This window comes from Erithacus rubecula, assembly GCF_903797595.1.
Source record: "Erithacus rubecula genome assembly, chromosome: 8".
Lineage (NCBI taxonomy): Eukaryota > Metazoa > Chordata > Aves > Passeriformes > Muscicapidae > Erithacus > Erithacus rubecula.
The window spans coordinates 1,256,254-1,277,880 of record NC_136659.1 but is presented as its reverse complement, the minus strand read 5'-3'; the positions used below and the strand labels follow the sequence as shown (position 1 = coordinate 1,277,880).

Here is a 21,627-nt window from a genome sequence, read left to right as displayed (position 1 = left end):
AAGGCAGAATCCTGATGCAGGTAGATCCAGGCACGGAGCATCCTGGCTGCTTGTGTCCTTGCCAGGGCAGACTCAGGATGCTCCAGGGCCGCCGTGTGCAGCCCAGGGAGCAGAGCCCAGCTGGTGCCACTGGAGAGAGCCTGGCTCCAGCTGCCAGGCGCTGTCCTGGGGCTGCAGATGATCCAGTTCCATGCTTCCATAGGATTCCTGTAATTGCCAGATCCCTTGGTAAGCTGATGCCCCACACCACAGAGGCACATTCCTTTCAGGAGGACTCATCACCACTCACCAGGACAGGGATGTGTGTGCTAGAGCAGGATTGAAGGGTGTCCCAAGGGAACCAGTGGGGATCCTCTCCTGGCTGCCTGTGCCCTGCAAGTCCCAGGTCCCATGTTGTGACAGCAATCCGCCTTGCCATGCACCGCCATATCCCTGCATCCACCACCCCAACCCATTTCACCATCTCCAGCTTCAAGCTGGTTTCTCTCCAGGGCTGGACCCAAACACATGCATTTTTCCCAGGCAATCTCTCTCAGATCCCTTGCAGGGCACCTGGCTGTCCAGGCAGGGACATCCCCCTTTCCTGGGGTAGCAGAACTGGCCAAGCACCACAGAATCTCATGGCAGTGGAATGGGATGGTACTGGTATTTCCCTGCAGCCTGGGTTTCTGGGTCACGAGACACTGATGGAGGGAAGCAGCTCTTCAGTGGTCCCCAGGGACGTCTCCCCAAGGCATGGGAAGGAAATGTAGACACAGGGAAGGTGAAAAAGGTGTGAGCAGCTAAGCCAGAGCATCTTTACTCCTTGCCTTGATGCCATGGCATTTTTTGGGCACATCCTCATCAGTGGTGAGGAGTAGAGGGGAGAAGGGAAGGCACTGGCAAGACTGGCATGATGATGCCTTTCCTCAGGTGCCTCGAAGCACAGACACTGCCAAATGCAGAACTTTCCTCTGCAAGACCACTTAGATTCCAGACGTAGTTTTACCTCTTTGTTCTTCATCTTGCCACCTGCTATCTCCACTGTGAGCACTGCTCCAGGCACAGGAGGAAGCTGCCAGTCCACAGCAGCTCTGCCATCCCCAGAACAAGCTCCTCTGGGACTTGCCAGAGATGTCCAGCGAGGCTTTTGGCTCCCATCGGCATCTCTGGGAATGCCCAGTGCTGACCTTCCCTGCCTACAGTTCAGTGCCCCTGGAGTAGAGGTGATGGGATAGCAGGAAAGAGGCTGGCAGGTGGGGTCAGCCACCCTGCTCCCATTGGCCATTGCACAGAAGGGCCACATCAGTCCCTGAGCCACCAGGAACACGTTCGGCTCTTCGGCTCGTGGGAGTAGCAGTCCAGGGGCAAATGAGATGCGTGTTTGACACAGCAGAACAAAACACGGAGGGCGAGATACTGGGCAGGCTGCACCAAAAGCTGTATATCATGAGAGGGGTACCAGAGAACCCGACGAGGGTGGGATTCGAACCCACGCGTGCAGAGCACAATGGATTAGCAGTCCATCACCTTAACCACTCGGCCACCTCGTCCCCACTGGGGAACTGTTATTTTAGCAGAATTATTTTAGCAGATTTTTTTGCTTTTGCCCACAAACAGTGATACTGGAGCTGGTTCTACAGGGTGTCCTTTGGTGAACAAGGCTGGGCAGGCAAAGACCTGCAGTCCCTGTCACAACAGGGCAGGGAGACAAGCAGGCATTTATGATTTATTTGCCCTTCTCCCTGTTCCCTTCTGTGTTCATAGGATCACAAAGGCTAATGTGACATTTACTGTTGCCATGAAAACTTGAACACCAGACATGTCCACTACTTACCCACACCCAACCTGTGTCCAGAGGGTTTTCCTACATGACTGAGCACCAATTGTGCAAAGTAATTGGGAAGATGGTGGAGGTCCAGACAGTATCTAAAGTATCTCTTATTTCCCAAATTCCCTGGTTTCTGGAAAGTTTAGGCCATCTCTCCAATGTGAGGAGAAAAGGGAGAGGGAGCAGAAAAATATATTTTACCTCCAGAGTATAGTCGTGGGCCACAGAGCACTGGGGACTGACAATGGTCAGAGCAGGACAAAGACCCCCAGCAGTGCCCCCAGTTTGGGTAAGGGAGGAAAAATAGCCCATCAGGCTGAGGCACCACTGGGAGTCGAACCCAGGATCTCCTGTTTACTAGACAGGCGCTTTGACCAGCTGAGCCATGGCACCCACTGATGATTTAATAGTGGGTGCTTTTTAAAACAACTGACCCTCTCCCCACCTCTCTGCCCATGTGTCTCACCCTGTTGCCCCAGGTTTGGGGGTTCCCAGCTGCCAAACCTTATCTCTTTTTGCTGCTGGGAACAGTCCTGGTGCTGACCCAAAGCCCTGGCACAGGGAACTCAAAACATCCTGGGTTTGGGGGTCCCCAGGTCATACAGGGACATACTGCCCCCTCTCTTTGCCCTGGCAGAGCTGTGCCAGCTGCCACCCTACACTGCCCTGTTGTGACAACCTCAGTCTCATCCCCCTCTCTGGCTGCTTCCCCCCAGCAACAATGGTCACCCAAAGACAATTGTCACTACAGGAGACACTGTGAGCCCCGTGGGGAAGGGACACTTGGTGGCTCCACACTCCATAGCACCATGAGCATTTCCTTACTGCCCACCTTGGGATACCAGGAGGTAACCCCAGGTCAGCCAGCCGTGCCCAGAGGAGCCCCAGGGATCTTTTTGTGGGGGGATGTGGGGGTGTGTGGCTGCCGTGTATCCATTAGGGAGGAGTGTGGAGGAGAGGCAAAAGGAGATGGAGATGCTGGGGGTCGATCCCAGGGCCTCTTGCATGCAAAGCAAGCGCTCTCCCGCTGAGCTACATCCCCCTGACTCAGCTTGGGCCCTGGTGTTCTCCTTTCTCCGGGAACATCACTGTCTGCTGCCTTCCCCTGCTGCTCAAGCTGGGGGAAGGGTGTTCAGGGCTTTAGACGCACTGGGGGTCCCTGAGGTGTGAGTGGGCCGGATGAGGGGGTTGGAACAGGGGGAATAAGTGTGGGGCAGAGGAGGGAGGTGATTTTGCAGAGGCAGAGGTCATGTAAGGGCCGAGTGTAGGTGTGCCAGATGTGTGTGGGCCGGCTGCCGGAGTGGCCGGGGCGGAGGTTGCCAGCAGGAATGTTAGGGCATGTTTGCAGTGTGCCGAGCTGTGGGTGTGGCAAAAAGAGGGCTCGTCCGGGATTTGAACCCGGGACCTCTCGCACCCTAAGCGAGAATCATACCCCTAGACCAACGAGCCACGGCAGGCAGTTTCTCCCTTGCCTTGCCCTCCGCCGCCCCCCCAAAACACAGCGCGGACGCCGCTGCCCCGGACCACGGCCCAGGACCGCTCCCTGCGCACGGTCCGCGCCCGCAGCCCCGCCGGGACACTGTGGCATCAGCGTACATGCCATCCCCGGACATCCCGGAAATCCGCACCCCGCAGTCCCGCACACTGCTCCGCACCCCGCCCCGCTGCCCGCACCGCCGGCACGGCCATTCCCTCGCTAAAGGGTCCGGGGCTGTGATGGCCGAGAGGTGAAGGCGTTGGACTCGAAATCCAATAGGGGTTGTTCCCTGCGCAGGTTCGAATCCTGCTCACAGCGACAGGTTTTACCGAACGCCCTGATATACCCGTGGGCCTCCCGGGAGGAGCCAATGCGGGAGTGTCATGAATCGCCAGACCACCGCCAATCTTACCCTATCTTCTCCCTCAGGAGCACTTCAATGCCCCAGGCAGGAACTTTGGTCCCAGGATTCCCCAGGTTTTGCAGACCAGAGGTGGAACACGTCCCCAAATGCTGAGTGGATTGCCCCTCATAGCTCTATCCCAGAGCCCCCCGGGAGCAGTGTAACCTGCCTCATCAGACCGGGTGTGTGATTCTTGTTTTGGAGTGCAAACGGTCCTGGATTCAACTCTTGGATGAATCTGCTTAATTGGCACCCACTAACCTACTCCTTCCGAGCTGCTCCCCCCAGCATCGATGTTCACCCCAAGAGACACCCTGAACCCATTCGAGAAGTTAAAAAAAAGTCTTTTTATGTCCTGGAGCCTTCAGGCAAGGTAGGAAAAGAGCTATGAGATTTTTACACAGCCTTGGGATGCCAGGACACAGTGACAGGGAGCTCTGTCAGTCCCGCAACCAGCAGGGAGCGGTTACAGAAGGCAAAAGGACATGGAGGTGCTGGGGGTTGATCTCTCTCCTCCAGCAGCATCTTGCTGCTAGTCTTTTGTAGTCCATCTTTTCCACAGGAATGTATGCAGCCAGCAAAGGTCACCCTCAGCACTGGACATGGTGGGTGGCCAAAAGAAAAGGCTTGTCTAAAACTTGAACCCAGGACATCTTGCACCCATAGCAAGAATCATACCCCTAGAACAACGAGCCAAGGTGCAGTCCCTCTGTTCCTGAGTCTGTATTGCCCGGAGCCTTTTGGGGGCTTGGGAGCAGCCAGGGGTCTATGTGGCCTCTCATACTCTGGGAGCAGGGAGGTACCTGTTGCTGTGGCCATGAGATGCCAGGTGCAGCACCTCCCACCCCCAGTGCCTGTTTTCTCCCCCAGAGCCCCTTGCCGGTGACTTGCAGCAGTTGGAATGGGCGGTGGTTTTTCTGCCACCTTTCCCCATGGAGCATCTTGCAGAGATGATCCCCTGTGAGCGGTGTTTGTCCTCAGTAGGAGCAAACGGCTGTGTCTGTGTGCCAGGAGCTGTCCATGCCTGGGGTGCCTTTGCTGTCCGTTTATGGGGCACCCCTTGCTGTTCGTGCATGGGGTCCTGCGATGCTGGGGGGGATAGGGGTAAGGGGGGAGTGCAGTGAGCAGTGTGGGAAGCGTGAGTTGGTGGCGTGTGGGAGGTATGGAAAGGTTGGAAAGGGTTGTACGGGTACATGTGCGTTGTGTCTCTGTGCAGGCAGGGCCCCGTGTGTCAGCGTGTGTGCAGTGTGGCACTTTGCCAAGAAGTGGGGAAGTGTCCGGGATGTCCCAGGCCAGAGGGAAGGTGTGGGGTAAGGTGTGCGTGTTGGCTCGTTGGTCTAGGGGTATGATTCTCGCTTAGGGTGCGAGAGGTCCCGGGTTCAAATCCCGGACGAGCCCTCTTTTGGGCACCCAGCCACCCCTCTGCCATGCATCTGGTCCCCCAGCACCGGTGGTGACCACAAGAGACACTGTGAGCCAGCCCCGTGGAGAAGAGAACACTGGGTGTCTGCACACTCCATAGCACCGAGGTAGGGAGGGAAATCTCCACCATGGGCATTTCCTTACTGCCCGCCTTTGGGGTACCAGGAGGTAACCCCAGGTCAGCCAGCCGTGCCCAGAGGAGGCCCAGGGATCTTTTTGTGGGGGGATGTGGGGGTGTGTGGCTGCCGTGCATCCATTAGGGAGGAGTGTGGAGGAGAGGCAAAAGGAGATGGAGATGCTGGGGGTCGATCCCAGGGCCTCTTGCATGCAAAGCAAGCGCTCTCCCGCTGAGCTACATCCCCCTGACTCAGCTTGGGCCCTGGTGTTCTCCTTTCTCCGGGAACATCACTGTCTGCTGCCTTCCCCTGCTGCTCAAGCTGGGGGAAGGGTGTTCAGGGCTTTAGACGCACTGGAGGTCCCTGAGGTGTGAGTGGGCCGGATGAGGGGGTTGGAACAGGGGGAATAAGTGTGGGGCAGAGGAGGGAGGTGATTTTGCAGAGGCAGAGGTCATGTAAGGGCCGAGTGTAGGTGTGCCAGATGTGTGTGGGCCGGCTGCCGGAGTGGCCGGGGCGGAGGTTGCCAGCAGGAATGTTAGGGCATGTTTGCAGTGTGCCGAGCTGTGGGTGTGGCAAAAAGAGGGCTCGTCCGGGATTTGAACCCGGGACCTCTCGCACCCTAAGCGAGAATCATACCCCTAGACCAACGAGCCGAAGTTCAAATACAGTCTGTGCCCCCCGCCCCTCCCCCCCCCTCCCCCCCCTCTATCCGGGACATCCCGGGCACTTCCCCGCTTCTTGGCAAAACGCGGCACGGTCCCACCCGGGGTCTGGGTGCCTCCCGCGCCGCACGACCGGACGCTGTGATGGCCGAGAGGTGAAGGCGTTTGACTCGAAATGTAACAGGGGTTCCTTGCGCAGGTTCGAATCCTGCTCTCAGCCATGAATTTTACCCAGTATGCATGGTGAGGGTTCTGCAAGGAGCTGTCCTCACCCACTAGCTATAGTGTTCATGTTGGATTGACTTGGCTGTTCAGTGTAGTAACATCTTGCTGATTGCAGCAGATTTTTTTCTTCATCCATTAATTGGTGCTGGTGAGTACTGCCATCTGTCCCCACAGAGCCCTTGTGCCCAGAGCTGTTCCAAGCACAGCAGGGCCAATACCATGGTGTTTATCCAAGCCCCTTTCTGTCCATTGGCCACAGATCGATTCAGTTAATGAGAAACTCTGGCTTGGGAAAGAGACAACAGGTCAGCTGCTGAGAGACTTCTGCTCTGCAGTGGGACGGGAAAGGTCAGGAAACCCAAAGGTTGTGAAGAGCTGAGCCGGGGGCTGAGGGGTGCAGCAGACCGTGGGACCATGGCCAAGCTGGTGGAATGTGTCCCCAACTTCTCAGAGGGGAATAACAAAGAGGTGAGGGAATACATGGAAGGGCTGAGGGAGGGGTGGGTGACACTCGAGTGCTGACAGCCTGGTTTCCCCTTGCAGGGTGGTACCTACTGCTAGACTGTGCCATGCCTGCTTTGCAGTACTGTGCATCTTTCATTACCTGGCTAGTACCAAAAATGCCTGAAGGTAGTCTTGGCTCCCTTATGGCACCTCGATGAGTAACGGAGGCTCAGACCTCCTCCACCCTTGCCTGCAGGTTGCTGTAGCACCAGGTCTGGGGTTGGTCTGGGATACCTCTGCAAAGAAATACTGCTGCAGTTGCTGTGCCAAAAGATGCTGTCCAGGTTAATGGAATCTGTCCTGAGCAACAGTGTTCAACTGAGCTTTGGCTCTGCCAGTGGCAAGAGAGTTTAGCAAACCCAGCATGGCTGTAAAAACACTGCCTCCTCCAGGGAAGAGGCTTGGCGGAACCACATGTGTTGGGAAGTTGGCAGGTAGATGTATCCTCAGGAACATCAATTTGTGGTGGCACTCTGTGACATTCAGCAGCAGCAGGGTGTGTGTCCCTCACCATGGCCAGGGGTACCCCAAACCCCCAGGGTGGGAGTGGGATGCTTGTGCAGGGCTGCATCCCCAATGGGGTCATCCTCAACCTCAACACCAGTGGGAAGGGGGAGAGCTGAGATGTCCCCTCTCTTGAAAAGTCATGGCTGTTATGCAGTCCCAGCCATCTCAGCCCCCTTGCCCATCCACTGTCTGGCAGGTGATTGATGCAGTGGCACAGGCCATCTCCCGGACACCAGGATGTGTGCTGCTGGATGTGGATGCTGGCGCCTCCACCAACCGCACTGTCTACACCTTTGTGGGGTCCCCTGAGGCTGTGGTGGAAGGGGCACTGAGTGCGGCCCGTGTGGCTGGGCAGCTCATTGACATGAGCCAACACTCAGGTGAGCTTGAGAGAGACTCAGGGACTGGGTTACCACAAAGCGGGCTGCCATGCTGCTGGGATAAATCATGGCACTGGAACAGGGACTGTGGTCACAGCCCCAGGCCTGACAGAGTTTAAGAATTGTTTGCAATGTTCTCAGGCATAAGGTGGGATTGTTGGGGCTGCCCAGTGCAGGGCCAGGTGTTAGAATCCATCATCCTGGTGGATCCCTTTCAACTTGGGTTATTCTGTGATTCTATAATTTTCTCACAGCAACGTGTCCAGTCTGTGAAAGTGTGGGAAAGGGTTGTTCTCCCTTCTTGTCTGCTTGTTCCTCCCACCTCCCATATATATCTGCCCCACCACCAGGTGAGCACCCTCGTATGGGGGCCTTGGATGTCTGCCCCTTTGTTCCAGTGAGGAATGTCAGCATGGAGGACTGTGTCACCTGTGCCCACATCTTTGGGCAGCGCTTGGCAGCAGAGCTGGGTGTGCCTGGTGAGTGCTGTCAGGAACCTCTCCACATTCCATCCCACCCTGTATGATTCCAACTGCTGGAGAAAGTGCCAGCCCTGCCTGGCGGTGCTCACACCTGGCTGTGTCTTGCAGTTTACCTGTATGGAGCGGCAGCACGGGACGAAAGCAGGAAAGCCCTGCCCTCCATCCGTGCTGGGGAGTACGAGGCGCTCCCTGAGAAGGTGAGCCTGGTGGTGGCACAGGCTGGCCAGACCTGACCTGTACTTCCTTGGCTTCAGGGAGCATGTTGGGGGCTGGTGTAGTCCCTTTGCACTAAGAGGAGTTGGTGACACAGATGGTCATGGCAGATTCCAGCTGGGAGGGAGATGCCCTCTTTGGGAGGGTGGCATGTGCTCCTGGGCACTGCCAGCCCACATACTCTCCTCCTTCCTCCCCAGCTTGCAAAATCAGAGTGGGCTCCTGATTTTGGGCCCCCAACTTTTGTCCCCCGGTGGGGGGCTACAGTGACGGGTGCTCGGACCTTCCTTATTGCGTACAACATCAACCTGCTGTGCACCAAGGAGCTGGCTCACCGCATCGCCCTCAACATTCGCGAGCAGGGCCGTGGCCCCGATCAGGTACCCCTGGAGCATGGGCATGCCAAGAGCATGCCTGCCTGTCCCCACACCTTCTGGGTTGTGCCCTGAATGTGGCAGTTGTTGGCAGCCCGGGCGCTTGAAGAAGGTGCAGGGCATTGGCTGGTATTTGGAGGAGGAGAACATGGCCCAGGTTTCGACGAATCTGCTGGACTTTGAGACCACACCGCTCCACACTGTCTATGAGGAGATCTGCCAAGATGCACAGGTACGTGGTCTGGGGTGCTTGTTCCCAAGGGGGCTTCCCAGAGGATGTCTCCCACCAAGTTTTCTTCCTCACACTCAGGTCAGGCTCTGGTTTCTTTCATGCTTAGCTCAGCCAAAGTGCTGAATGGCACAAAGCCTGCAGAAACACAGCAACTTGCTGCAAGCCCCAACTCCTTTGTTGAAAGCTTTTCTGTGAGCTTCCCATGTCCTGGGAAGGGATGAGGACCACCAGGCTGGAGTAGTAGTGGCAGCAGGGCTCTGAGGAAAATCAAATTTCTGATGTCATTTGCAGAAATTGAATCTCCCTGTGGTGGGGTCTCAGCTGGTGGGGCTTGTTCCCAAGAAGGCTATGCTGGATGCAGCTGAATTTTACATCAAGAAGGAAAAACTCTTCATCCTGGAGGAGGAACAGAAGATCAGGCTGGTAATATGTTTTTTCCTGCTTCCTACCCTGCTAAGGGTGGGATCATGAGAGACATATCCCACTCCCACCAGTCTTCCAAAGTGGCACTGAGCAGAGATTTGAGATTCCTCATGCCCCAGGCAAGACACTTGTCTCCGGGGTGGATTCTGGGGGGGGGGGGGGCAGCAAGTGAAACAAGTTGCTTTATTGTGCTGAGGATGCCAAGATGCATGGGAGCAGGAACCACAACCCATGAAGCCTGAATGTGGGTAGCAGCTGTTTGTCTTGCCTGCATGGAGGCCAAGAGGGGAAAGAGGTGTCCCCAGAGCTCAAGGACAATGTGTAGCATTATGGGAGGCTGTCCTAGAGAGTAAGCTGCAAAGGAGGAGAGAGGCTCTGCTGTTCCACTGCAGGAGGGAGGGACTTTTCCAGCCTGTGGGGAACGTGCTAGATAAGAGCAAGCTAATGATTTATCAGTACATTCCCAGTCATTTGTACATGACTGCACACCGCCCTCGAGTCTAGGATGGGATGGGCTGGTGGTGCCAGCTGTCCTCTCCCTGGGTGGTGACCTAGTCCCAGAGCTGACTCACCCATGGTTAATTAGCAGTGGGGAATGCGGATGCAGCAGTACTTAGGGGACAGGGCTGACACAGAGGTGCTGTTCCTTGCAGGTGGTCAATCGACTGGGCCTAGACTCTCTGTCTCCATTTCACCCCAAGGAACGGATCATCGAGTAGGGATCCACATCCTACTTCTTGTACTGGTGCCCATTCCTGCCTGGATGGGGGGTATCCTGCTGCCTGCATCCTGAGCTCAGCTTGTCTTGGGAGTAGTGGCTGGTCCCAGCTCATCTCCACAGCCTGGGCTATCTCTGCTGGGTGTTGTGCAGGAGCAGAGTGGTCCCTGCTCCCACATGCTGATGGTTGTGAACGTGGAGTGGGGGAACTCCAGGTTGCTTTAACAGGCAGTGGGAGCAGGTCTCATGGCCAGATTTGAATTTTAAATTCCTAACCCTATACCCATGCAAAATTTCACTGCCTCTGGTTCACATGCTACAGCACCTGGTGTGAAACATGACTTGTGGGTAAAGGAAAGGGAAATCTGAGGTGAAAGGGAAATGAGGTGAAGTTCTTGTCACCCCTCCTGGGCCATGGCTGCAGGGAAGGATGCTTCTCCCCCACCAAATGCTGTTTACAATGTCAGCCAAACCTGCCTAATGCAGAGCAATCCCCACACCATCTGTGTTCCCCAGCTGTCCCCATGGGGCTCCCAGTCTGTACCCTGACCCTTAGGCTGGGTATTTTGGGGTTAGCTCCCTACCCATTCACAGGGTCGATGCTGGAGAGAGCAGTGCTGGGTGAGAAGGGTCTGGCTGGTGGTGCTGTCCCTGTACCTGGAGGGCTCTAAATCACCTGTGCTGCAGGTATTTGGTGGAGGCAGGAGAGGTGGACGGAGGGCTGGTGGCCAAGCCACTGGGAGCCTTTGTGCGAGCAGTTGGAGCGAGGTCAGCAGCGCCTGGAGGAGGCTCTGTGTCTGCAGCTGCGGGAGCCCTGGTACGTGCCCCACAGAGACGGAGGCCTGGGAGTCATGGATGTGCCAAGTGGAACTGACGTGGTGGCAGCAGTGGGCACTGTGTCCTACTGGAGGATTTCCTCTGGCAGGGAGCAGCGCTGGGCAGCATGGTGGGGCTGATGAGCTACGGGAAGCGGCAGTTTGAGGACCTGGACCCCATCATGAGGAAGCTGATCCCCCCTTTTCACCAGGCCATGGAGGAGCTGGTGGCAATGGTAGATGCTGACTCCTGTGCCTTCAGCAGCTACATGGTGAGTTCCCACCAGAGGCATCCTGGAGGGAAACAGGGGGCTTTCCAGCTGGGAGGAAGACTCGGATTGCTGTGTTCTGGTTTCCTTAGGAGCAGGGCTCTGACCTTAGAATCATAGAATCATTAAGGATGGCAAAGACTCCCAAGATTATCAAGTCAAACCTTCTACTGAAGACACCCCTGCCCACTAAACCATATGGCAAAGTGCCATGTGTGCTTGCTTTTTGAACACTTCCAGGGATGCTAAACCCAGTGCCAGGGGAAGGAACATCCTCACATAAGGGAGTTTTGTAAGAGTGTGGGAACTATGGAGTCTGCCCTGACTCCCAGTGCAAGGCATGGTCTGGGCGACGGTAGCAAACCTGCTTTTCTTTGCCTGCAGGAAGCCATGAAGCTGCCCAAGAACAGCCCTGAGGAGCGGGAGAGGTGAGCTGGGCTGGTGGGCACTGGCTCACTGTGGTGGCACAGCCACCCAGCACTCAGGGCTGTCTCCCCTCCCAGGCGCAGGGCTGCCATGCAGCAGGGGCTGAAGATGGCCGTGGGAGTACCCTGTGGCCTGGCAGAGAAGGTGAGCAGGCTCTGGCCTGCTCTGAAGGAGCTGGCACGACACTGCAACCTGGCCTGCAAATCTGATATCCAGGTATGGCCCCTGCAAGGTGTTCCTTCATGCCCTGACCTCCAGGATGCATCGGTCCAGCTGTGCTTCCCAAAATGGCCAGGAGTTTCCACCCAGTAATTCTTTGTCAGCCACTTCCTGAGAATGCAAACAGATTGGAAAGCACTGCGTGCTGCTGGGTGGTACAGGGTGGGAGTCCTGCAGCATAAGGGTCTGACCTGCTTCAGCTCCGTACAGCGGAGCTGGTTCACCAGGAGAGCCTCTCGAAAGCCCGACTTTTCCCAGGTGGCAGCCAAAATGCTGGAAGCGGCGGTGTTCGGAGCCTACTTTAATGTCACGATCAACCTCAGGGACATCGCGGACGACGAGTTCAAGCGTGTGGTGAGCCGGGTCGCGCGGGCGCCCCCTGGCGGCGCGACTGAGGGGGCGGAGATGGCGGCGGCGCCCCGGGACCCCTCGTGTCCCTTTGAAGCCGGCGAGACGCGTGGGGTGCATGGTGAATGGCTCTTCTGGCCTGCCGAGTGGCAAGTGACGCGTCTTGTCCCCACACAGATGTCACAGAAGGTCTCCGGGCTGCTGGAAGAGGCGAAGCAAGGCTCGGCGGTTGTGCTGGCACTGCTGGACAAGCGGATGGCCTGAGAAGGGCTCGGGAGTGCTCGGGGGGTTCTGCAGTGGCAAATACAGCTGGGAAATACTCTTGTCCCTGCGTAGGCTCTGTTGGTATCCGCCTCTGGAGAGCTGCTCTGCTTAGGCACATCCAGCATCCTATCCCCTGGCATTTACCTGGACAAAGGGGATTTTTGCTACTTGGGGCTTGGACCCCAGGCTCCATCTTCCCATCCCTAGGGCAGAAGTAGATGTCTGGATTGGTGGTGCCTGGGACCACAATGATCCCAGAAGAAGGGATGGCAGGATCCCTGTGGCACTAGGCCTGCAAGGAGATCCCTGTGATAAGCACCTCCTGACCCTGTACAGTCCCTGCGCTCAGAAGCTCCCATGAAACACCCTCCTACCCGAGATCCGGGGCAAGACCTGGCACAGTTCCTTTCTGCCAGGTGTCTTTCAGGCTGTGTGTGACAATTCCGGCCTGTTGAATTGCCTAGGAAGGGAGCACTGCCAAACATGAGGCACCATCGGGGGGATGGGGTGGGTTAAGATGGGAAAAACCCTGCACCCTCCTCATGGATCCTCCAAGAGGAAAACCTGAAAATCAGGGCGTCCAGCCCTGCCTCCTGTCCCTATGGACCGGGTGTGACATCAGGTCCTGTGTCCTCCACCCGCATACCGCGGCAGAACCCTGAACAGTGTCTCGCCCGCGCACCCGCTGTCCCACAGCCCCATCTGTGGCAAGGTCAGCGCCTTGTTCCTGGGCACTGTGCCTGAGCGAGGAGCACCGAGCCGGGGTTCATGCCGGGGACGGTTGACTCACCTCATCCATCCCTTGGCGCCGGGAGCTGGAGTCGCCGCCCTCCATCGGCTGTGTTTATTATCCCTGTGGGACCTTTGTGCCGTCTGGGAGCGGCGTGTTTGCGTTTTTCGCGTGTCCGTGGTGACGGCGCGGTGACAGCGCTCCGGTGTCGCCCCTGCCCGCCGCACCCCTGCTCACCGGGGCGGGGCCCCGCTATTTAACGGGCGCCCGTCAGCCAGGAGAGCCGTGCCGAGCACGGAGATCCCCAGTGCTTCCGGCATTGCTTCTTCTGGGAACTTTTCCGCAGGTTTGGTGAGTGCGGGGCAGCGGGAGAGCACAGAGACAGCGGCAGCATAAACACCCGTGGGTCAGGGTGCACTGTCCCCATGGCTGGCACAGCACCCAGTCCCTTGTGGCCTACGAAGACCTGAGGTCAGCACCAGGCTGGGCCAGTGTGGGTTTATTTCTATTAACAATGGAAACCACATGCCTGGGCTTTGGGGGTGCGTGGAGGGGGAACAGTCGCTGTGGGGGTCGACACTGTCACCAAAAGGACAGGATGGCAGTCGAGGTCTGTGGGGGATGGCAGTCTTGGGGAAGCAAGCAAATCCTGTGCTGGGAGCAGACGTGGGAGAGAGGAGACAGGTTCCAGCTGCTGGCAGGAGGTGACTGATAGTGTCCTTCCCTTTCAGCTTGGAGACCACTGAGGATGTGTGATCCCAACCAAGGTGAGGGACCGTGGGGCCAGGTAGGGCTGTGGGTGCCACACAGCCATCAGAGCTTAGAGGGGAGCTCTGTGCCATGGCTACAGACACCTAGGAGTTTACCTCCACCCAAAGGGTTGTGCAGTGTCCTTTGGGAGAAAGAGGTAGACCGGGGTGGGCCGTTTGGGTGGAAGGGTACACCAGCTCCCTGCACTGTCAGTCTGGGGAGAGCCTGTCTCTGCCCACTAACAGTTCCCTCTTCTTCCAAGGCCCACTGCGACCACACCTTGCTGTGTGCCCTCCCGCCCCTCCGGGATATGCTGGTCCTGGCACAGGTCCCTACCCTGGTGGCATTGCAGTTTGCCCTGCTGCCCCTCCGGGACACCCCGGTCCTGGCACAGGTCCTTACCCTGGCGGCGTGGCAATCTGCCCCCCACGCCCTGCTCCACCTGGCCAGCACCCCCATGGGCAGCCCCCGTCAGGGCATCATCCCCATGGGCACCAGGAGCACCATAAGAAGCACCATAAGAAGAAGCACTGCAAGCACCATGAGGGCAAGGTAAGAGTGGGAGAGCAGTGAGCCCTTCCCTAATTCTGCTGTGGTCTTTTGGACCCCCTCCCCATACCACATCCAGCCTGAGCAGCTGGGACTCTTCTCTCCTACTCCGTAGTAGCTGGAAGATACTGCCCAAACTTCAGGACTTTTTTTTAAATGTGGAATTCCATTAGATTAATAAATAGGCAAGAATGAGTCATATTAAGTGAGTAATATGAAATTCCTTGAAGCAATTTAAAGTGGTGACGTGCACAGGGTGCATTAAATCGCAGGACTTTGTCCTATTCACCTGACTGCAAGTTGTGCTTCCATAATGGACATTCAGTTTCTTGCAGCAAAGGAGCTATTTGGTTCCCCTTTAAAAACAAAAAATACTCACAAAAAACAAAAAATGGGAAGCAATTTCCTGTGCTTGGAGTAGATTCTGCAGAAAATACCATTCCAGGGGTGGGCACCAACCTCAGCAGATCTAAATGAGGAACTGCTACACAAGCCCCATTTCCAACACTGGAGGTGGGAGCATTTCCCAAACAAATCATACCAGCAGGTCCTCGCACTGGGAAACAGCTCTGGAAGTGGTCTGCTGTGACATTGGTCCTTGCCAGCAGAGAGCGAAGATTTATTTTCTGGAATTTCCTTTATTAATCTTAAGGACCTTGTAAAAAAATCATAAAAAGCCTCCAGCCCTCCCACAATATGGAGCCGCCACCACAGGGTCACTAACTCCTCTCAGGAATGCTGTGTCAGAGGCTCATTTCACTGCTGTCCTAAAGTTGTTTTCTCTTCCTCAGCCCTCTGGTGGCTCGTGCAGCTCAAGCAGCAGCTCTGACTCTGACTGAACATCTGGCATGTCCTGCCTGCTCTGCGGTGATCAGCAAAACATGAAGCTTCTTGTGGCAACCCTCTGCATGTCGCTCCCCTCTCTACCCTTTTCCCTTGGAGCAGTGTTTTGCCTGCTGAGTGATTTTTCTTGTGTGTAGCTTGTAAATTCTTTTACCTGGAATCTCCAAATCAATGGACAACATTTCCACCCTCTATCTTTTGGGAGAGCCTGCTGAAAGTCATCACATGCTGTTTTCCAATCTGCTGTTGTCTGTGTGGTTTTTACTGGGCAATGATGCTGGCTACTAACATGGATCCCATCAAACCCCTTACATGTTGTGTGAGCTTTCCCAGGTGTAGCAGAGGGAGTGGCTGGGGGATGCTGTAATCATGTGGGCTGCCATCCTCCTTGCCAGGGTAATAATTTATAGGAAAGAGCCTACCATGGCAGAGGGATTCTCTCGAAGAGATGAGAAGCATGAACAGCTGGAGGTGTTCAAGAGCAGTGCTTGGAGCAATCTGCGTCCCTTCCCATGGCAGGAGAAGTGGAATGAGATGATCTTTCAGTTTCCTTCCAAACTAAACCATTGTGTGATTCCATGATTATCTGGATTTACCAGTTTGAAACCCAGAGAATCAACTGCTCACTGAAAATAATTTTTAAAATACCCACAACTACAGAAAAAAGGCTTTTTCAGGATAGGGTGTAAAAGATTTATTTATTTTTGCAGACAGCACAATTCAAGTTCAAATCTTGGCATTGCTCAGCATACACCAGTGGGAGGGAAGTACCAGCGATGCTTTGAGCACACTGGGATGACTGGGAGGCAGTGCTGGTGGTTGTTTAGTATTTTGTTGATGCTGGGAGTCACGCTACCCCTCTCAGCAGAAATGTTGAATCGAGTAACAGATGAGCAGGTTCTGATGAAGAGCAGAATGGCAGAAGGAATCAAGGCAAGTATGGCCCACAGGAAAATAAAGATCTTAGAGGTGATTTGCAAAATTTAAAATAGATAAACCCTCCAAAGGAGCATCTGTGGAAGGCAGAAAAACCTCTCACACCATCCTGCTGTTCCCAGAAAGGAGGAGCAAGATGCACTAAGAGATATTGAGGGTTTTTGAAAACTAGAGTTATTCATTGGTCCTGCTACACTGGAAAGGTTCCTTTGCATCTCTGATAAGCCCTCCTAGGATTACAGTTCCTACATAAGTCATGAGTTGCTATGTTCAGAGCTTTACATTAGTACTTCATATGGCTCTGTATCCTGCTTTGATCTGGGTTTTAATTAGCACCATAAATGTAAGATATGTGACTTTTTATCATGAAAATCAATAAAGAGCTCTGGATTTTGGTTAGAAAGGAGGACCCAGAGGGCAGCTCTTCTGGGCTAGCAACCATAGAGGGGGAAGAAAATACAATAGGTAATATCAGGGGTGTGTATATCAGTGACAGGATTGTGTGGCCACCTTTTAACAAATCCATCGAATGAACCTGTCAAAGAAGGTGGGCTGGGAGAGGCTGTCATAGTCCTTCTCCCGGAAGATGGCTGCCCGGTCCCCCAGGCCAAGCTTCAGCAGGACATCCATGTCCACATCACTCCCTATAGCCACCACCGTGGGCATGACATCTTGCTTCTTCATGGAGTTGATGGCCTCCTCCAGGTTCTTGCTTCCCGTGATACCGTCGGTGATGAAGATGAAGGAGAGCTCGGCATTGCGCCGGGCAAGCCGCTGCCCGTTGCCTGGGCTGAGCACGATGTTGTTGATGGCATGGATGATGGCTGACCCGATGTTGGAGGACGAGTCCAGGTACTTGATCTGTGCCAGGGCATCAGAGATCTCAGTCAGGTTGTGGGTCAGCGGGAAGACCACGTTCTGGTCCTGCTCGCTGCCATATTGCAGCAGCGCAACCCGGGCGTTCATGTGGTCACTGTTGCTCCGGGCCAGCGTCAGCTGCCGGGCCACATCCTCCACAAAGCGGTGGGCACTCTGGAAGTTCTGCTCCCCAATCCTTTCTGAGCCGTCCAGCAAGAAGACAACATCAACGGGGCGCTGGGTGCACTGAGCTACGGCAAGCTCTGCAGAGGGAAGAAGACAGGAGCTGGGAGGATGAGAAGACTATGGGATAATTTGGGTTGGAGTTGCCTCTGAGCATCCTTATACAAAGAAGGACCAGCTCAAGGCCGCTGCCAAAGCATGTCTACAGCTCAAAATGTAGCATCTTTGTTTTGATGCCCTCAGCTACTGGGCATTTAATGGATGTTAATTCTGGAACTGATGGCAGACCCTTGTGAAATTAGGTCTGTGCATTTCAGTCCCACAATTACACCCACTGCCCTACATAAATTTCCAGCTCTTATTTATGAGAGGAATGTCAAGAGATTAATGGCAAGCAGCACCTCCAAAACTCTCAGTTACTTCGGGAGAGTGGTTTACTGTCAGAGTTACTCTTGTCATAAAATCAGAGAATCAGAGAATCTCAGAAGGGTTTGGGTTGGAGGGAACCTTGACACTCATCTTGTTCCAATCTCCTGCCATGGGCATAGACACCTTCCACTAGACCAGATTGCTCCAAGCCCAGTCCAACCATACAGTATATTTGAATATATGTTGTGAATACACTCAGGAAAAAACAAAAAGGAGAAGAAAATAGCTATCTTTGGAGTCAGCTGATAGTCAGGGACCATTTTTTGCTTCCTTTTCTGTAGTTATGTGCACTGCAGTCAGTGTTCCTCTGAGCTGCCCCTGAGCTAGCAGCAGGGCAATGCCCATAGAAATTTCTAGCAGTTCTGTGGTTCTGAAACTGAATCTCAAAAGGGTGAAATCTCAAAGTTGCTGCCACATTGTGTTGCATGACTGGCTAGAAACAGGAGCTTCTGGAACAGCCCCGCCTTGAGCATCCATTTCTGGCAACAGGGGTAACTTTGGGGGTAGGAGTGTAACGTTAGATTTAATTTCCACACTATGAGTGAATCCAGCCTGACAAAGACTTCCCTGGTGCTGAACAGTGCTATGCCTGGGATCAGCACAGAATCAAGGAATCACAGATTCTGTGTGGTTAGAAAAGCCCTCTGAGATCCTCAAGTCCCACCATTAACTCATCACTATCGTGTTAACCTCTAAACCTTATCCGTAAGCACCACATCACATTTTTTGAACCCTTTCATGGATGATAACTCCACTGTTTCCCTGGGCATACTGTTTCACTGCCTGACTGCCTTTTCAGTAAAGACATTTCCCCTAATAACCAATCTAAACCTCCCCTGGTGCAACCTTAGGCCATTTCCTTTTGTCCTCTCACTTGTTACATCTTTTAATGCAATAAATGCACATACTCACCTCTGCCCAATCTGGAGTGAGAAACATTGTGTAAAGGCATGTTGATGCTGCAGTTCCTGGTATGCACGCATTGCTGCCGCAAGGATACCTTGCCTTGGCAGCACCTGCACTCCTGGTCCTCACCTGCTCTGAGCAACCATGGAGGGGGGAAAGCAGGAAGGAATCCCCCTTGCAATCACACAGTGCAAGAGCTACGTGAAGGTCTGTGAAAGCATCTGGGAACAGGGGCTGCCATCGTGTTGGGGCAGTGTTAACAGCCTCCCCCAAGGCCTGCCCACTGTTTTTTGAGATGACAAGCAAGCCTGAAGAGCTCCTAGCTAAGCAAAGGGCAGCATCACTCCATGGAGCTTCAGTGAGAGCATAGTGCACATCTGGTAGGAGCACTCCGCAGAGACACATTTCGCTTGCTGCTCAGCCCTCACAGCTGGAGAAGGCTGCCTTCCAGCTGTTTGGTAAGGTGTCTTCACATATGAGTTATCCCCTGGGAATGTGAGGCAGCAAAGCCTTGGCTTTGTCCTGTTCACTCTACAGTGTTCTGGCTGTAGCCTGTTCCTACTTCTGAGAGGCTGAGAACCCGAGCACCCTTTCTTGCAGCAAGATTCTCATCCTAACTGGGAGAGAAGCTCTCACAGGCACCACCATGAATTAGGCCAACTAAAATCTTCCAGTCATGCTTTTCACTGGTGCATTGGTCCTTTTCATGTGGATCATGAATGGCTGTGGCTCACAGCTGAGCATGTCTAATGAAGGCAGCACAAATAACATAAATATCACTGATTTTTCTGCCATTAGCTGTGTGCAGAGTAACCCCACCCATTCTCATCACCTTCCCGCATCTTCTAAAACCTGAGGAACTGCTATTTCCTCTAACCTTTCACACTGTTGACAGTGGAGATGAAAGTAGGGTGGGGACTGACCTCCCAGACCTTTTTGGGGTTTCCCCTTTCCCAGCCTCCCCTGTGTCTTTTGAACTGTCCTTTACACAGCTCCTTAACTGTCCTTCCTCTGCCCAAGAGCTTCACTGAAGGAACTGCTACTATGATGAACCATCCGGTTTTATCAGAGGGATTAACTGGGATTATGCTAAAAAAACACTGCTTCACCTATTTGCCTCTAAGAGGGACAATCACAAATACTTTTCATGCAAAAAGACATTTTGTCCCTGTCCCCATCTCTAAAAAGCTGTAGGTTTTGAGAGGCAAAAAATTTTGTTTCCAATGTTTTGCTAGGAATAAATGGGCACAGTGTAATGAAATTAAATAAAATCAACACCCCCTTTGCTGAAATCTTCCTGTCTTTGTTAAGCAAAATATCCCATCCCTGAGATCTTTTCAAATCAGTCGGGTTTGGCAGCTTTTCCTTCAGCATCATGGCTGGAGCAGCTTAACTACTTAGACTTCAGTCCTGCATCCTAGCAGGCTAAGTCATACTAATTTTGTGGTAAAAAAATGGAAACAGAATAGGGAGTTTGGCTTTGGACAGACTATTTGGAATATGAGAATTATGACCAGACTCAGGCATAGGCTGATCTTTTTGCCTTTGCTTAAAATGCAGAGCACCTCATGGAAAACCCTCAGAACTCTTTTCCTTCTCTCTATTCTATTCTGACAGCAGCAGAGTTCTCTGAGCAATTTGTCTCTGGGAGGGAAAAGTGCTGGAAGTTCAAAGTGGGCAAATTCTATGGCTGACCTTGGCAGCTGGCTCCACTTTTTACATCTGGAAATATTACAGCCACATTCCTAAAGATGGCACATCTCCCTTCTTCCCATTAAATATGACATTTGCTCAGTATCCTTTATTGCAATAATACCATGTCAGTCAGAGTAAGTGCTTCTTCTCCTGTGTCTGCATATGAGATCCCACTACCTCTCAGCAGAGCTTGAGAGCAGTTAAACTGGAGGTAGGAATGGCACTTGCCTGCCTGACTTTGTGCAACCAGAGGCAGCTGAGTGGATGGAGATACTAGGCCTTGTCTAAACACACAGACCTGCAATACAGGTCTGCAGTGCAGGTGGTGGCTCTGTGATCTCTGAGCCAAAGCAGCACTGTGAGTGGAATGAGTAGGCTCTACTACATCAAGCTTGCTTTTAAACAACTCACAGCAGTCAAGGAGTTTTGCTTTGGACCACCTGGCCTTATATAACAGAATATCTGCCTTTTGTATATGGAAAGATACATGTTATGGACTATGACCGAGGAAACACAAATGCACAAGCAGAGAAAAAGGCTAGGGGAGCCCACACAACTTCTGGTTGTCAGCGCCCAGGTGTCAGTGCTCCCAATGGAGAGAAAGAGTTGCTCCCTCTCCCATCCTGCTTTCTCCTTCCCTCCACAACCCCAGCTGCTCATGAGGAGTTCCACAGAGACACTGTAGTAAGCAGGGATGCACCTTGTTTAGTCAGCCTTGCAGGACCCAGAGAGAGCCTGTGGTAACCGAGAGACAGGATGCAGAAGATGCTTTGGAGGGGGTCAGCAAGGGCATATGCAAGAAGGCGTGGGGAAAATGCATCAATAGGCTCTTGGCAAAAAGCAGCAGACAGAGCAAGAGCATTCCTTGGCATTGCTGGGGAAAGCCGCCATGCTGGCCAAGCTGGAGGGGACTGCTCCTTGTGTCCTGTCCCCAGCTGAGCATAACCAAACCATTCCACTGCCTCTGTCTCTCCTGAACTAAAAGTATCTTCCATTGTGCTGTCCCCTCTGCCACACAGGAGTGATAAGTTCCACCTCCACTCAGCCTCTGCCTCAACATGACCTTCAAGAGAGGTCTCAGCACAGCCCTAGCACGGTCTCTGGGTCCCCCACAATCTCACTGTGCACCATTTTGAAGGTGTCAATGAACAAGTCCATCCACTCTTGCCGCTCATTTCCAGTGGTAAACTTGGCTTTTTCGGCAGTAAAGGCCAAAGTGGCCACCAGCTGGGTGTACATGCTGGGGTCCTGGGATTCCCGCGTGGAGTTTAGGAACTGGGCGATCGAATGTATGGTGCTGGGGAAATCTATGTTGACTCCCTCTTCCATGGGGCGGAAAATAACTGGGTTTACGCTCCCAGGGTTCCTGTCATCTGCAAGTGAGCGTCAAAAGAATATTTTCAGGGCTTGCTAGCAACGGCTGCATCTCTGAAAGCTACCTGGCTTTCCTACCTGCACT

The 21,627-nt window shown here is 53.9% G+C and overlaps 2 protein-coding genes and 1 long non-coding RNA gene across 4 annotated transcripts in view; 2 read left to right on the top strand and 1 right to left on the bottom strand.

Moving 5' to 3' along the window:
• Nucleotides 1-6,394: 6,394 nt before the first annotated feature.
• Nucleotides 6,395-12,350, top strand: FTCD (formimidoyltransferase cyclodeaminase). Its single transcript, XM_079310697.1, has 14 exons — nucleotides 6,395-6,583; nucleotides 7,323-7,506; nucleotides 7,857-7,985; nucleotides 8,097-8,185; nucleotides 8,402-8,581; nucleotides 8,670-8,807; nucleotides 9,099-9,230; nucleotides 9,884-9,945; nucleotides 10,636-10,765; nucleotides 10,874-11,035; nucleotides 11,417-11,460; nucleotides 11,536-11,674; nucleotides 11,936-12,031; nucleotides 12,203-12,350. Exons 1-14 carry the CDS (start codon nucleotides 6,530-6,532, stop codon nucleotides 12,287-12,289), a joined length of 1,626 nt encoding a protein of 541 aa, XP_079166823.1. The 5' UTR covers nucleotides 6,395-6,529; the 3' UTR covers nucleotides 12,290-12,350.
• A 548-nt stretch (nucleotides 12,351-12,898) lies between these two features.
• Nucleotides 12,899-16,559, top strand: LOC306804309. Its single transcript, XR_013774843.1, has 4 exons — nucleotides 12,899-13,370; nucleotides 13,751-13,786; nucleotides 14,032-14,321; nucleotides 15,110-16,559. It is a non-coding gene; the product is annotated as an uncharacterized lncRNA (long non-coding RNA).
• The window catches only part of COL6A2 (collagen type VI alpha 2 chain), a 25,072-nt gene continuing 19,285 nt past the window's right edge, over nucleotides 15,841-21,627 (bottom strand). Inside the window, exon 28 of one of the 2 annotated variants that reach the window (XM_079310691.1) lies at nucleotides 15,841-17,218. In XM_079310691.1, the coding sequence (XP_079166817.1) occupies nucleotides 16,611-17,218 (608 nt within the window). In that variant the 3' untranslated portion in view covers nucleotides 15,841-16,610. Of the gene's footprint in view, nucleotides 21,542-21,627 lie in introns of both variants that reach the window. The other variant, XM_079310692.1, reaches the window with a different exon arrangement.